This window comes from Echinops telfairi, unplaced genomic scaffold (genome assembly GCF_000313985.2).
Source record: "Echinops telfairi isolate 266 unplaced genomic scaffold, ASM31398v2 ScPeMD7_7469;HRSCAF=8507_0, whole genome shotgun sequence".
NCBI classification, from domain to species: Eukaryota; Metazoa; Chordata; class Mammalia; order Afrosoricida; family Tenrecidae; genus Echinops; species Echinops telfairi.
This window is the reverse complement of record NW_022111372.1, coordinates 18,709,726-18,725,641: the sequence shown is the minus strand read 5'-3', so window position 1 is coordinate 18,725,641 and position 15,916 is coordinate 18,709,726. Positions and strand designations below refer to the sequence as shown.

The 15,916-nt window shown below is 38.8% G+C and overlaps 1 protein-coding gene across 1 annotated transcript in view; it reads left to right on the top strand.

The window, feature by feature from the left end:
- LTN1 (listerin E3 ubiquitin protein ligase 1) overlaps nt 1-9,450 on the top strand; it is a 90,204-nt gene extending 80,754 nt beyond the window's left edge. Inside the window, exons 26-30 of the mRNA XM_045284657.1 lie at nt 2,096-2,267; nt 2,763-2,983; nt 4,863-5,057; nt 6,356-6,523; nt 7,123-9,450. Coding sequence (XP_045140592.1) covers nt 2,096-2,267; nt 2,763-2,983; nt 4,863-5,057; nt 6,356-6,523; nt 7,123-7,185 — 819 coding nt within the window. The 3' untranslated portion in view covers nt 7,186-9,450. The remainder of the gene's footprint in view (nt 1-2,095; nt 2,268-2,762; nt 2,984-4,862; nt 5,058-6,355; nt 6,524-7,122) is intronic.
- Nucleotides 9,451-15,916: the final 6,466 nt, after the last annotated feature.

Genomic DNA, 15,916 nt, shown 5'->3' with positions numbered 1-15,916 from the left:
GGGCTTTGGATCTCCACTCTGCACTCCCCCCATCATTCACTATGGTAAGATTTTTTGTTCTGATGATGCCTTATACCTGATCCCTTCGACACCTATCCTCACATCTAAGGAGCATTCTGGCTTTACTTCTTCCCAGAGCGATCTGTTTGTTCTTTTGGCAGTCCATGGTACTTTGGATATTCTTCACCAGCACCATGCAGTGCAAATACATCTTCTTCAGTCTTTCTTTTTCAATGAACACTTGTACAATGGCATCTTTATACGACAAGGAGATTAAGAAGAGCCTAACCCATAGGGAATTTGTAGTATGGTGGAAGACATCATTTTGGAACACGTACAAGGACCGTGTAACTGCAAAGTAAATTGGGACAATTGGAATTATTACACAAAAATACTGGAATTTTTTCCAAAGCTATGAATTTAAATTTTTTAACAAAACAATCGTATTACCATCAAAGTACTCTCCATTACACTTAAGACATTTGTCAAGCCTGCGATTCTATTCTTGGAAGCATTTTTCCAACTCATCTGTTTGGATGGCAGACAGCACTTCCCTTGTTTTTTTTCTTCACCTTGTCTACATCATACAATCACTGTCCTTTCATGTCCCTTTGCATGGTTAGAAACAAGGAAGTCACATGGACCGAGGTCAAGTGAGTCAGGTGCATGGAGCAAGAAAGGCATGTTGTTTTTTGCCCAAAACTGCCACACTAAGATGGCTGCCTGAATAGGTGAATTGCTGTGGTGGCAAAACCAGTCCCCTGTCTGCCACAAATCAGGCCTTTTTTGGGTCTCACACTGTTAGGCAATCTTTTTAGAACCTCTGAATAGAAAGCTTGATTAACAGTCTAACCTGGTGGAATGAACTCCAAATGTACCACAAGTTGACATTTTTGTCCATTCGGTAATTTGACAGATGTCCAGAATGAGGTTTGTCATTAATCAACCTTTTACCTTTTTTTGAAATGAGAAAACCACTCGTACACTTCAGTTTTTCCCATAGTGCTGTCCTTGTAAGCAGTGTTCGACATCACAGCACTTTTTGCGACATTTTTCCCCGAGCAGAAAACACAATCTCACAGCCACATTCTGTTCTCTTAAATCGGCCTATACAAAAAATGAAGTTAGAGTGAAACTGCTTTTAGGAAAAAAAATCACTCTGACCATAGAGAACCTTAGGCGAAACCACTGGGTGCACTAACTCAGAGCGAGTTGCTTGATGCTCGCCCAGTGGAAACAGTGTGCACTACGAAAGCTCTGCTTTGCCCAGAGCAATTCTGGTTTTGCAGGGGTACCCCTCGTATATTTTCCCGTTTTTTAAAGAGAGGAACCAGAAGTCTATATTTTGTATGTGACATACCTTGATTTATAAAGCACTTTGAGAAGCCCCAAGGAAACCTGGTGTGCAGTGGTTAAAAAATGCCTGACTTTTCACCTCCAGGTTGGCTTTGTGAATTCATGCATCACTGTGCTAAAGGAAAAGGCGGCAGTCAGCTCTTGTAAGATTACAGCCTTGGGGACCTTGTGGAGCAGGTGGAATACACTTGGTGGCAGCTGACTTGGGTTGGGTAGCTGAGACGTCCTCACGACCTTTGGGACTACTGGTGTGTGTTCCGTGTCCTAAAGGGATGCGAGAGTGTTAGCTAGAGGCTGGGACCAGTCTCCATGGAAATAGGATTTGTTTTAAGAAGGACTTTGGAAGATTAAGGACAGCAGCATGAAAGGAATGTGTGGAGGATGGAGGAGAGTGAGTGAATCATCTCAGGGGAATGGTGAATTTTCTTGGCTCGAGCAGAGACTCCCGAGGAGGGGAGCTTATCGACAGGGAGACATTTTTAGAAAGATATTTGAAGCATATGTCGAGTAATGAGAAAACGCCTGCCAGTGTCTGAGGACAGGGAGCAGTGCCGTGCAGGGGCACCTTGGGGAAGTCAGGATGTGGGTGGTATAGGTGTTTTTAGAAATTGCTTGAAGTAGTTCAGATTATGGCATTTGTGTATTAACTGCCCTTAGACAATCCTTCCAGTGTCAGTTTTTATTTATTGCTCTTCTTGGTTTAATTGGGTTTGCTAACAAATCATTTGCTTTCCACCAGCTCCGGGCTCTCTATTCCATGTACCTTCGGAAAACAAAGAGTTTGAATAAGTTGCTGTCTCACCTGTTCAAGCTTATGCCCGAAAACCCCACCTTCGGAGAGTCAGTTCTTGAGTTCTCAAATAAGGAGCCTAAAACGTTCTTCACTGAGGAGCTCCGCTTGAGTATCAGAGGTCAGGATACTGTGCGTTTGTGTCTTTCGAGGCGACTGGGTTCGGACGTGGCCTTGGAGGGGTGGAGAATATCCCCAAATGTGGGCACTGGCTATGAGATGGTCTGGGGCTGAAATGGAAGATATTTTTATTCTTCTTTAAATACAGCACATCATTAGCTCTTTAGATAAAGTTGTGAAGAATTTAGTAAGCTTTTGAAGCTTAGTGTGTTGAAGCTGTTATCTTTAAGAGTAACGAAATGTAATTTGTTAGGTAATAATGTTTTGTAGGCATGTAAGTTGTCTTCAGCTGGGCAAACGAGCTTGAAAGTGTGGGGAAGCTAGTACTCTAGGAGTCTTGGTTTCTTTCGTGTGTGTGTGTGTGTGTGTGTGTGTCAGTCAGGAACTGTGCCTCTGCTAGGGAGTGACTGCAAATGATTTTCTAAGGAAAATGCTAATACTGGTGTGTTACTCTATGTAAGAAATACATGTTACTAAGAATTTCTTTTTTCCTCAGAAACAGCAGCTCTTCGTTACCAAATTCCACACTTGGCGTGCTCAGTGTATCACATGACATTAAAAGACCTGCCCGCTATGGTTAGATTGTGGTGGAATAGCAGTGAGAAACGGATTTTTAATATTGTAGATAGATTTACAAGCAAGTATGTCAGCAATGTGCTTTCCTTTCAAGAAATAGCTTCTGTACAAACAAGTCCACAACTCTTCAACGGCATGACGGTAAGTATTTGCTCAGTCTTCTCTAGAAAAGTTTTTTGAATATTGGTTATACCTGACATTGTAGAGAATATCATCACAAAACTGTAGCTCCTGGTTTAGAATTTATAGAAACATTCAGTTCTATTTTCTATATTTTACAGGTTAAATCGCAAAATTACTTAAAGCCTGAATTGAAATGGTGGTGTAGTCTTAGGAATTTACTTACTCAACCAGATAGTTCATTTATTTAGTGAAATACTTACCAGATGTCAGGTACTATGTGCCAACTATCTGAAAATTGAACAGTTTATTAGGGTTGGATTACTGTCCTATAGTAGCATACAATTTAACTGGGCCAAGACTGATGTTGATATTGTTGTTTTACATTGAGAACTGGAATGTCACGTTAAGAGACAGCATGCTCTGGGATCAGACTGAGAGAAGGTTATGTCTGACTGAATAGGTTAGTGAGACTTTCTGGAGGAATGTTTTGTTGTGATGGACAGGATTTTGTTTAGTGGAAAATGAGGGGGAAGGTATTGAATACAGAGAAAATAGTGTGGCAAAAACAAACATGGACATGAGAATAGAACTTTTATAACTGCCCGAAAAATGATATATTAGTAAGTATTCATATACTTTAGGATTCCTGAAATAATAGTCAAGTCAGAAGACTACTTGAATGATGAGTTAGGGCCATATTAAGAAAGGCCTCTAATTATAGCCTAAGATATATGATCCTGGTGCTGTTGGCAGAGAGATTGGATTCAAATGAATAGGGAAGACCCTTTGTTCAGCTGTTATGAGCCAGGGTGAGGTAGTGCCTGTGGGAATGTAAAAAAGACAAAGGTGAGTAAGATTTTGCAGTAGTTAGCCAAACTTGCAACTCGTTAATATCTGTGATATGGTGGAAGGAGGAATATGAGGGAAAATTAATGGTACTAGGGTTTTAATTCATACATGCGTAGTTGTTAAGTTTTTAAACACAGCTCTGTGCTCAGTGGATTAACTCAAACAACCCAACTCACTGCCATCGAGTCGATGCCGACTCATAATGACCCTATGAGACAGGGTAGAACTGCCCCGTGGGTTTCCGAGGCTGTCACTTTTATGGGAATAGAAAGCCTCATCTCTCTCACAGAGCAGCTGGTCGTTTTGAACTGCTAACCTTTTGGTTAGTAGTCCAAGTGTAACCACTATGCCACCAGGGCTGCAGATAGGTTCCCCCCATAATACACTTGTTTAGTCTCACTAGCCCCCACCCTGCCACACACTCCCAAAAGATACTTTTTGTGCTCTAGGGAAATATGAATTTGAGGACAAAGGTATTAAATATCCAATTTTCACAAAACTCAAGTGGACATTTCCCAAATCATTGATGCTTTCTTTACAACAAGTTTTTGAAAATACTGCTCCACAAAAAACAATCCTTTTTAGATTAATCAAACCTTCAAGGAAAGTTGGGAAAAACACCACTTCCAGTCTATGGACCTAGAAGGAAAACACATCAAGAAACAATGTAGCTTCAAATTTCCGTATTTTTGTTTAGTAATAATTATTTCTATGAAATAATAATTTCAATACTGTGTGTCTTACTTTAATATAAGGTGATGCTATATGCTTTTTACTCTGAAATTGAGAAAATCTGAAGAATGTTTTTAAAGGATGATAATTTATGTTTAGAGTATGTTGCATTTGCATTGTCTCAAAATCACTATAAAATATGCCAGGTATTTAAAGCTATTTATTAGTAAGTATCTCATATCAAATAAATAAGTTTGTCTCTTTGTATTTTCCTTGAGTGAAAACTTGGGTGGCTAATAGTCACCCTATGAAAATGCTTTTTAATGAAAAAAGAAGATACGTTTCTGAGAGGGGAATAACTTTTCATGTGTTGCAGGTAAAAGCTCGAGCTACCACTCGAGAAGTAATGGCTACGTATACAATTGAGGACATAGTTATTGAACTAATAATACAACTACCTTCAAATTACCCCCTGGGCTCGATAACGGTGGAGAGTGGGAAAAGAGTTGGAGTCGCTGTGCAGCAGTGGCGGAACTGGATGCTGCAGCTAAGCACTTACCTCACCCATCAAGTAAGCGTCTGCTTACAAGTGTGGCTTTTCAAACTAGTGAAAGCTTGATGGTGTACTATTTGAACAGGCAATAAAACCGCAAACATCTCTTCCTGCTTCAAACAGACATACAGATAGCTATTTCCTTAGATAATCACAGACATATGCCTAAATGACTTGGACCTGCCAGCTCTGTTCTAATTTCTAAAACTCTCATTCTCTGGTGCTGGAGAGGAATTGATTTGACTTCTCTGACTGTGTGGATTTAGGACAATCCATGTTGTGTGCTGTGAAGTCTTATTTCCAACTCAAAGTAGACAAAGTAGAATGCCCTTGAGGATTTCCTGGGCTGTAATGTTTACAAGAGCAGATCACCAGGTTTTTTCTCACAGGGAACCTCTGGTGGGTTAGAACCCCTGACCTTACCATTAGCCGGTGGTTGCTAAACTGGTGTGCCTCCTAGGCTCCTTATTAAGGAAATTATCTGAGAGTGAACCTTTGTGTGAAGTACTGGACTAAAGAATGTTTTCTGAGTTACTTTCACTCCTATATTTCACCTCTCTCCTTTGGTGAGAGCCATCTCAGTACTACAAAGCATTTGACCGTTAAAAATTATAGATCATGTACAATTATATACACCCATTGTACCATCTCACGGGTATTCGGTGGTGAAGAAGAATTCTATTAGAGTAAACATATCCACCAGTATTGTAAAGCTGGTATAAATCAGCAGTTGAGAAGGCGAGATAATTAGTTTCATCATTGTCACGATAAACTCAGCAATGCTGATCTAAAAGATTTAATTATTAAAAAGAGATCATCAAACAAGATGAGGCTTGGTATGAGTATTGGTGCAGAAGCCTTTTTTTAAAGTCTTTCTTAAATGGAGAAAAAGGAACCTTGGTGGCTTGGTGGGCTACACATTCGGCTGTTAACTGCAAGGTCAGCAGTTCAAACCCACGTGCCGCTCTGTGGTAGGAAGATGAGGCTTTCTGCTCCTGTAAAGATTTAACAGCCTTAGAAACCCTAGAAAATAGTTCTCTGTCCTATAGGGTCACTATGGATTTAAATGGACATGATGTCAGTGGGTTGGGTTTTGGTTTTGGGTTAATGGAAAAAAATTACTTCTGGTTCCTAAAATTTGGGAGGTAATTTTAACAATCAAGATGCAAAGCCTAGAAGATCATGAGCTTAGCCATGTACATTTCTTCTTAGAATTATAACTCTGCTTTCAAAATTAGTCAGATGTAATGCAAATCATAATATTGATGGTGTGTAGTGTATATTGATCGACATTTCTGTTTTCTTCTTGTTAACAGAATGGTAGTATTATGGAAGGCTTAGCATTATGGAAAAATAATGTCGATAAACGTTTTGAGGGTGTTGAAGATTGCATGATCTGTTTCTCAGTCATTCATGGTTTCAACTATTCTCTTCCCAAAAAAGCCTGTAGAACATGCAAGAAAAAGTTCCATTCAGCCTGTTTGGTAAGTCTACAGAGAAGTGAATATTCCAAATATTTTATGTATATTACATGAGCAATCCTCAAAGAACTCATGGAAAAATGGAGTTAAAAGATAATGGAATTTTCTCATGAACTTTTTGAAAGCCCCCTCATATGTATGAATGAGAACCTGTCTTGTGTGTTCTCATTTAAATTAATCTTCCGGTCAGCCTTACATGGTAGGAAAGAGTTTTAATTTCCATTCATAGAAAAGGGAAACAGCCTTTTAAAGGTCAAGCTGGCTGCTGAGACTTTTCGGCCTAGTAAGTGGTTGCGCTCTCTGGAATCATAACCCTGTGCTCTTGTGATGCCGTATTGGAAAGAAGGTTGCCTGGAGCTGTAAGGAAGTTGCTTCCTCACATATCTCAGTGGTGGTGTATAAGAGCCCAGATAGAAAGAATCATGCTGTCACCCTGGGACGTGATGTTCACTTGTTCTGTCTTGAGAACTAAATGGAGAGGGCAGGTATTTTTGTGTTCTTATTTTTTTTTCACTTGATTGATGTAAAGCTATTTTAGATGTGTGCCTTTAAGATACCAGGTTTTAAAATCCTTTTAACGTGAAAACCTTTTTCTTTTTCAGTACAAATGGTTTACGTCTAGCAACAAATCCACTTGTCCACTCTGTCGTGAGACCTTTTTCTGAGATAGTTCCCTTTCTCCCCACTGGAAGTGAACCACAAAGTCAATCAAGTAAAGACATTGGATTTGGATCCATCTGAAAAAAAATGTTAATGTGAAGAAGCCAGTGATCATTACTTTTAAGTAGGAGGTTCTCTGGAAAATTATTTTGGTTAATGTAATGATCCTGAAATCAGACTTACTTATCTTTTGATTGCTTTGTAAGCAAAAGGTTTGGGAACCTTTTCTGTTACATAAGAATATTACGTATTTGAGAGAAAATATTTATATTAATAGTTTAATCTATTTGTATATTTTAAAATAAATATGACAAAGCCCTGAATTACAGGATGAGAATTTGTTAAAGCATTATACCAACTATATTAGGCTGATAAATCTGTTTAGTTTGTTGGCCTGTTTGGTATAACAGGCCAAGTGGAGCAGAATAAATTGAAAGGAGTAATGATTTACGTCTACAGATATTTTAAGATTTGTTATTTATTTGACAACAAAAATAATGAGAAATACTCTGATATTTGTAATTTTTTTAATTATAAAAAGGACTAAGCCACTTAGTATGGCTTATCGTAAGCTAGTTAAAGCATGTCTGACATCCTGTATAAGAAAGTGTAAACGGACTTTAAGACGCCTCCATTTATCAAGGGTTATGAAATTTAGAAAATTACATTCATGACACTGACAGGCTTGGTTTGTGAAAGGAGAATGTCCACGTACTCGTGAAATGTGGATTGCAAACTGGTCAGTGAAGTTATTTACTCAGCTTGAATGAGTCCCCAGGGGGTTAGAATTTGAGAGAAATAGAAATCATGAAGGTGAGAGGTAGTCATCCCTTTAATGAGAGGGGAGCTAAATGAGTATTTTTGAAACATAAGATGTGGTGGAAAAAACGCAAAATTTGTAACTGTTGTAGGAAGGCTTCAATTTTGTATGCAAATTTTTTTCTATTCGTGGCCAAAGTTAACACTAAGGGATTTATGGTAGCTAAGTCAGCCTTCAGAAATGAAAGTTAAGGATTTTAATAGTAAGTAAAATTCCATATACTGGGCTGAAGAAGAGTGGATGCACGCCTGTCATTTGCCACAGTACTATTGCCCTTAATATTTGTGCCCCAAATGTAGACATGTGGACATTTGGAATCTGGAATACTTTCATAGTAGTCTTCCATTTCATGGGAAGTGTTAGCATATGTAATAGCTAGGTTACTTGAGATCAACTGCTTATCTCTGTTGCAAATGTTTTATTGATAAAAAGCCACTCATTAAATAAAATACTGCTTACTATCAACTGGGTAATATGACTGTTATTGAAATATTACAAATAAGGTTAGAGGATTGCAGTCAAGCGTGACTATTTATAGATCTGTAGGTCCAACCCCATTTTGTCTCCTAATTTTTTCTGTGTAGTATTTATTATCTTCTAGTTTTGAGGCATATGGAGTCAGTCAGTGAAGTACAGATAGCAAAATTCTACTACCTCTTCTTAACCCCTGTCTTAAAATACTCTCTCTCGGTGTCTCTGTCCAATATAATAGCCCCAAAGGATTTTGTTAACTCCTTTGGGACAGCTCCTCCCCGCCCACCTTAAACATGGTTTTATAATAAGGCTTTGTTTATCACTTTTCCAGTATTGGTACTTCTTGGCTTCTGACCTAATCCCAAGTAGAAAAGGAGAGGGAAGAATGGGCATTGCGTTTCCACATTAGTATTTAGGGCGTCAGGTTCCTGATGAAGCCTTATTATAAAGTGGTGTGCCTACTCTTCATTCTTAGAATTCTTTAAGACTTGCAAGTGTAAATGTAAAGCTTGTTACTGTCTATATGTTAAAGAAAAAGCTTTCCAAAGTGACAGAAATTCACATCACCACATTAAAGTGTTGCTTATGTAGCACTGACAACATTTTAAAAAAGGGTAGCAGGCCTTGAAATTTTTATATAAGAACATTTTGGGATTGCATGAGATTTAAAACCCATTGGCAAATTACTAATTTAAAACCCTAAATTAAATTCCAAATTTAAATTTTGCTTTTGATTTCTCTTTATTATGCGCAAATGTATGTGTTCAGGTTTATGTGATTTAATGTTAGTACTTCATACATTTTGTGATGTGACTACTTGTTTGATTGTTATGCCATATGTGCCCATTAAGAATTTTTTTAATTGCAAATATACTGAAAAATAATAATAATATGAAATGTCCTTGTACTCATCACAAACTTCTTTGCCATATTTGCTTCTGGTTTTTAAAGAAATAAAATACTATTTTGTATTCTTCCCTGAACCCATTCTTTTCCATCCTCTCTAAACAAAACTCACTACTACCATCAAGATTCTGACTCAAAGGAACCCTAACTGAGTAGGGACCCTAAGACTGTAAATGTCTACAGGAGCAGACCGCTTCATCCCTCTCCCGTGGAGTGACCAAAGTGTGAACCACCCACCTTCCAGTTAGCAGCCCAAGGCTGAACCTACAGAGCCAAGAGCCAGAAGGACTCTGTCCGTCCTTCCCTAGAGCTAAACACAATTATTCTGAAGTTCCTATGAAAGGTTGCATACTTCACCACCTGTGTTTATATCCGTAAATGTTGTATGGGAAGGTATCTCAAAGTTTATAGTCATGTATGTATGTGATCACTTGTAATATGCTGTGGTGCTTTCTCACTCTGCAGATCTGCTGCCGGTGAGCCATCAGAGAGATCGTTACAGTTTTCAGCTCTTCAGTTTAGAAGGGTTTCCAACCTGAGGGCTTCTAGGGCAAGTTCCATGGGCTTGCTGAGACATGATTCTCCTTGTTCAAAATATCAATTATAGTGACACAACCTTAAGGTTGCCACCACCACCAATTTGGGGTCATTTCAGTTTTGGGTTTGTTTTTTTTTTGCCCGTTGAAACAATGCCGCAAGTGTACATTCTTGGTCATGTTTCCTTGTACAAATGTGCTCTATGCCTGAACAGGGAATTTTAGGGAGTGGAAAATGTGTACTTCATGATGTTAGATGTTTACACAGCTCTCCACAGCGGTGCGAGTTTGTACTCCCACAGCGTGTAAGAGAATTCTATCTAACCTGCTGCTGCAACAGCAACTTACATTTTATCACTTTTTTTATATATAACATGTCTAGTCTGAGAGCTATGCGATGGTCTCTTAATTTACAGTTCCTTGACTACCAAGAATCTTTGTTTTATTTCAGGTACTTAGTTGGCATCTGATTTTGAATTTCGTGTCTAAAAGCCTAGGCCTGCTTTTCTGCCTCTGTCCTCCCCTTCTTCGTCATAATGCTTTATCGTTACAGAGCTTCTTTTAGTATGCGGCTTGTCGTTAGCATGGTCTGTGATTATTTTTAATTTTATAGCACATTTCAGTTAAACACACCCAAACAGGTTGTATTCTTTTTCTTTCTGATTGAGCTTTTTGTGTTTTGTTTAAAAATCTTGTCCCTTCCAAGGAGTTAAAAAAAATTATTCTTGTTCTAATTCTGTTAAAGTTTTACATTTCAAAATATGCCTAATTGAGCTTGAATTTTTGAATCTTAGTTCTGTACTGATAGCCCATTCTCATAGCATCATTTCTTAAACGATTCATCCATTTCCCATTGATCTTGTAGTACCTTCTCGTATTTTGCTAAATTCTCTTGTGTATGTGGATTGCTTTTTGGGCTTTGTCCTAATCCATGGTTTATCTATGCTAATTGTTTATATCTGTATATGTATATATATATTTTTTTCTATAGAGTTATAATCAAACGGTAAGTAGGCTAATTTTCTTCTTCAAACTTGTCTTCATTAGTCTGGACTTTTCATATTAATGTAAGGATTAGTTTAAGTTCCACCCTCATTCTCCAAATAAGATTAGGATTATAATGAAAATTTCCCTATCTTTAGAGTATAGTGTGAGAATTGCCATTTTTATACTGTTACATTTTCCCCAACTCCATTAATTCATTTAAAAATGTGTCTCACTGGTTTATACCTTTCTCTATAACAATTTGCCTATTTTGAAAAAAAAGGATTCCTGGGTACTTTTTAGTATTAAGTGGGGTGATTTTTTAAAATTACATTTTCTTGTTTGTTCCTTATTTTGGGACTTAATTTGAAAGGCCTTATTAGTTCTAATATGTAGATGCTCTCAGATTGTCTAGACAAGTCATCTGGTGAGGCCAATTTCTCAGAAAACCATGTGAGGGTAAAACTCATGCATAAATCTTGGGAACTGCAGAATTTCCTTTGGTTTCTCTTTTGTGTCAGCTTGCCTGAAGCTTGAATTGGCCTTGTTTCTATGATTTCCTTGTATATTGATTATATATTTTAATTCTAGTCTCATAGATTTCCTCCTTTTCCATCTCAGGTTTTATATACATGCTCCGTTCTGCTTGCCTTTGCTGTGAGAGGTTTCTGCCTTTTGATTTCTTTTGCAGCACAGCTCAAGAAGCGCTTAACAACCTAAGATTGATACGAGTATGGTAGTATTTCAAGCATTATCAAAATAGCCTGGACTGCTTTAGCTGCCTTTCTAAAACACCATATATTCCTTTGCCCTGGCCATGCATCTAGCATTTCAATTAAAATTTTTTTTCTAAGTAAACAGTAAATACCCTGAAATTATTTTTTTCCCTTTTGGCTGTTAAAAAATGCTTTCCAGACTCAGCACAAAGCTGGCTCCTATAAGGTAGAGATTAAAGATAACCCAAATGTTCAGTTTCTCCAAAGTGCGGTAGCACTCACTCCATCATCTCTGTTATCAACTACTTCTCCTCATCGGTGCTCTCCCTACTGTCTCTGGGTTCTGTCCATTCGCTTCATCTCACAGACTCAACCAGCATACTAATGAGGGTGTATTAGGTAAGTGTGACTCCGACGTATCGGGAACACCTCTGAATACAGTTCTTGATCTGGACAGCGTCTTTCACCCTCTGCTGCTCGAACGTGTTCAGGCCCCTTTCAGGCTAGTGTTACAGCTGTTAGCTCTGAGTCAGCAAGCCCCAGCACAGCTGCATGGCTCTAGTCTCCTGGTTCCTGCCGTCTCCCGACTCTTGTGTCTCATCTTCCCTGTTCCACAGCTCCTCCTCCCTCCAAGTCGCTCATTAAATGCCCTTGTTAGGGTTCCAAACAACTTATTGCTAGCCCCACCCCAGCCAAGCCTTCATGTACCTTAGTTGCATTAGCAGCAAGTGGTCTCATTGCTCAGGAAGCACCACCAGCAGCTTACATACATTGCTCCACCCATTCATTATTTGCTCAGCATACAGATAGAGTAAGTATGGTGAGAGGATTTAATCCTGATGCACACCTTTCCTGGTTTTAAACCACACTGTATCCCCTTGTTCTGTTTGAACATCTGCCTCTTGATCCATGTACGGGTTCTACATGCACACCACCAAGAAAGGTACAGGACAGATAGGAGCTCTCAACATACGGAATCCAGGACAGATAAAAACCCTCAGAACAGTAATGGCAGTAGCGATATCATGAGGGTAGGGGGGAAAAGGGAAACTTGATGGCAATGATCAAGGTATAACCACCCCCCAGGGGGACAAACAACAGAAACGTGGGGAAGTGAGACAGCAATGTAAGATATGAAATGAAAATAATTTATAGGGTAGCTGATAGCGGGCTTACGTGGGAAGAGATTGCTTTGAAAATCATGATGGTGGCATATGTGCAAATGTGCTTGACACTGGATGAATGTATGGATTGTGATGAGATGTAAGTGCTCCCAATAAAAATACTTAAAAAAATTTTTTTAAATTCTAATTCATCAGGGATTCACAAGAGAGGGAATATGGGGGAGGGTGGGAAAAATGAGGAACTGATACCAAGGGCTCAAGTAGAAAATGCTTTGAAAATGATGTTGGCAACATATGCACAAATGTGATTGATAAAAATTTATATATGGATTGTTATAAGATCTGTAAGAGCCCCCAATAAAATGATTAAAGAAAAAAAAAAGGTACAGGACCCATTCTTTGTAATGTCACCCATAGTTTGTTATGAGCCATACTGTCAAATGACTTTGCATGGTCAATAAAACACAAGGAAACGTCTATCAGTTATTCTTGGTTTTCAGTCAAGATCCATCTGATGTCCACAATAGTATCCTGCATTCCACACCCTATTTGGAATCTGGCTTGGCTTGCTGGCATGTACTGCTGCAACCAGTTTTGTATGATCTTTAGTGACATTTGATTTCCAAGTGATATTAATGATAGCATTCATCGTTACATCGCACCCTGACTGGCTCATCTCCCTGAGACCCCTCTGCAAGGGTATCTCCAGTGGCCTACTAATGGGCTTTGGATACAACTTTCCTCTAGTTCTTAAATGTTTCCTCCCTGCTCCCACTACCATGACTCGAATTCTATCTTGCAAGTCTGGCTAGACCAGAGGAGGTACACTGGTACAGATAGGAACTGAAAATACAGGGAATCCAGGACGGATGAGCCCTACAGGACCAGTGGTGTGAGTGGCAGAACAGGGAGGGTAAAGGGAGAATGGGTAGGAAAGAGGGAACCAATTACATGGAACTGTGTGTAACCTCCTCCCTGGGGGACAGACAACCGAAAAGTGGGTGAAGGGAGACGTCGGACAGGGCAAGATATGACAAAATACCCATTTATAAACTATCAAGGGCTGGTGAGGGAGGGGGAAGCGGGGAGGGAGGGGAAAATGAGGACCTAATGTCTGGGGTTTAAGTGGAGAGAAAATGTTTTGAGAAATGATGTACAAATGTGCTTTACACAATTGATGTGTGTATGGATTGGGATAACAGTTGTATGAGCCCCTAATAAAATGTTAATCTAAACAAATAAATAAAAATGATAGCATTCAGTAATTTTTGCATTTTGCTGAGTCACCTTTCTCTGAAATGGGTGGAAATATGACTCTCCTTGGGTTGTTTTTTTTTTAATATATAATATCTTCATTGAAACTGAGACCTATTCTTTCCGTACCATGGGTTCTTCATGCTTTGCTCTCTGTTGATGTAGTTGAACTAATTCTTTTTGGTACTGTGACTCTTCGTGTATAATTGTGACCATATAGTTGTCCTTTTGTGATTGACTCCTTTTACTCAGCAGAATGTCTTCAAGCTTCATCCATACTGTAACTAACATGTATCAGGCTTTCATTTCTCTTACTGGCTCAGTAGTAATCTATTGTATGTACATTCCATCTTTTATTTACTTTTATGCTGATGAGTATTTTGTTTCTACATTTCAGCTATTGTGAATAATACTGCAGTGAACATTAGTGTACAGGTATCTGTTTGAGTCTCTGCTCTCTAGCCTTTGGGGACAATACCTAGGAGTGGAATTGCTGGATCGTATGATAGTTCTACCAAATGAGTGAGACATTGCCCCACTGGCTTTCACAATAGCTTAACATTTTGCATTCATCTCAGCAGTAGATAGGGGTTCCAATTTCCCCACATCCTTATTAATAGTATTACCATTTTGTGTTTATTTAATTATCCTGGGATTGAGATGGCATCTCTCCGATGACTAATTACTTTAAGCATCTTTCCTTTTATTTGATCACCATTTAAATGTCCCCTTTGGTGAAATGATTGGGTTACTTGTCTTTTTGTTGACAAGTTGTCAAAGTTTTATGTATATTTTGTTTTTTAGGCTCTTATTAGATAAGTGGTTTCTCAATATATTCTCCAAGTCTCTAGCTTGTCATTTATATGCGTTGGGCTGCAAACTCTAAGGTCCGCAGTTCAAAGTTGCCAGCAGCTCTTTGGGAGAAAGATGAGGCCTTCTCACCTGTAAAGATTTAGTCTCAGAAACTCACATGGGCAGTTCTACCTTATCCTATAGGGTTGCTATGCGTGGCCATAGACTCGATGGCAGTGAGTTTGAGTCGCACTGGGTTAGCATGATGGCCAAGGTGTCCTTACTGTGATCGGGTGTCTCACGAAAGATTTTGGAAAGACCGTCTTGGATTCATCCAGTGCTGCCCAGGTGGCTGTGTTGACTGCCAGATCTTATACTCAAGGCTGTGCCACCCAGTGACCCTCTGGGCTTGTTTTCAAAATTAGAAGCAAACATCTTGTGTATCTGTGGTGGAATCCTTGAAACCTCTCCATTGACTTGTGGTTCTATATTTTAAAAGTTCCTTGCAACAGTTCTTTAGTTAAAGTAAGGTGTTTAGCTTGAGATCTGTTATTTCCCACAGTGTTGATAATATCTCTTTTTACAATGAATTTCTTTTTAACAGTAACATCGGCACTTTTGTCATTACATACTATGTTATTCTTTGTTTTGGGGTGGACCTATACCATTACTTCTGTAATCTTAAGTTTTTTTTTTAGCAAATACTTCCATTTATGAAGGTAAACACGAGTTAGGATTACGTATAGTGAAAATTCTGCCAGAAGGAGATTGTGGTTGTGACATAGACAAACCCATCCCCAACAAGAAAGAGACCAATTGTTACAAGTGTGTTTATTTTTATTTATTTATTTATAATAATTTTATTGGGGCTCATACAACATACATCAATTGTGTAAAGCACACTTATACATTTGTTGCCCCCATCATTCTCAAAATTCGCTTTCCGCTTGGGTTCCTGGAATTAGCTCCTCAAACCCCCCGCTCCCCCACTCCCCACTCCCTTACAAGTGTGTTTATTAATGATGGTGAGATTTTCCAACCTAGCAGAGGCTGGGAAGGGGCAATGTGATCAAGGATCCCCAGCAACTGATCACCAAGAAATAGAGATCAAACCTTTAACAAATTGGCAG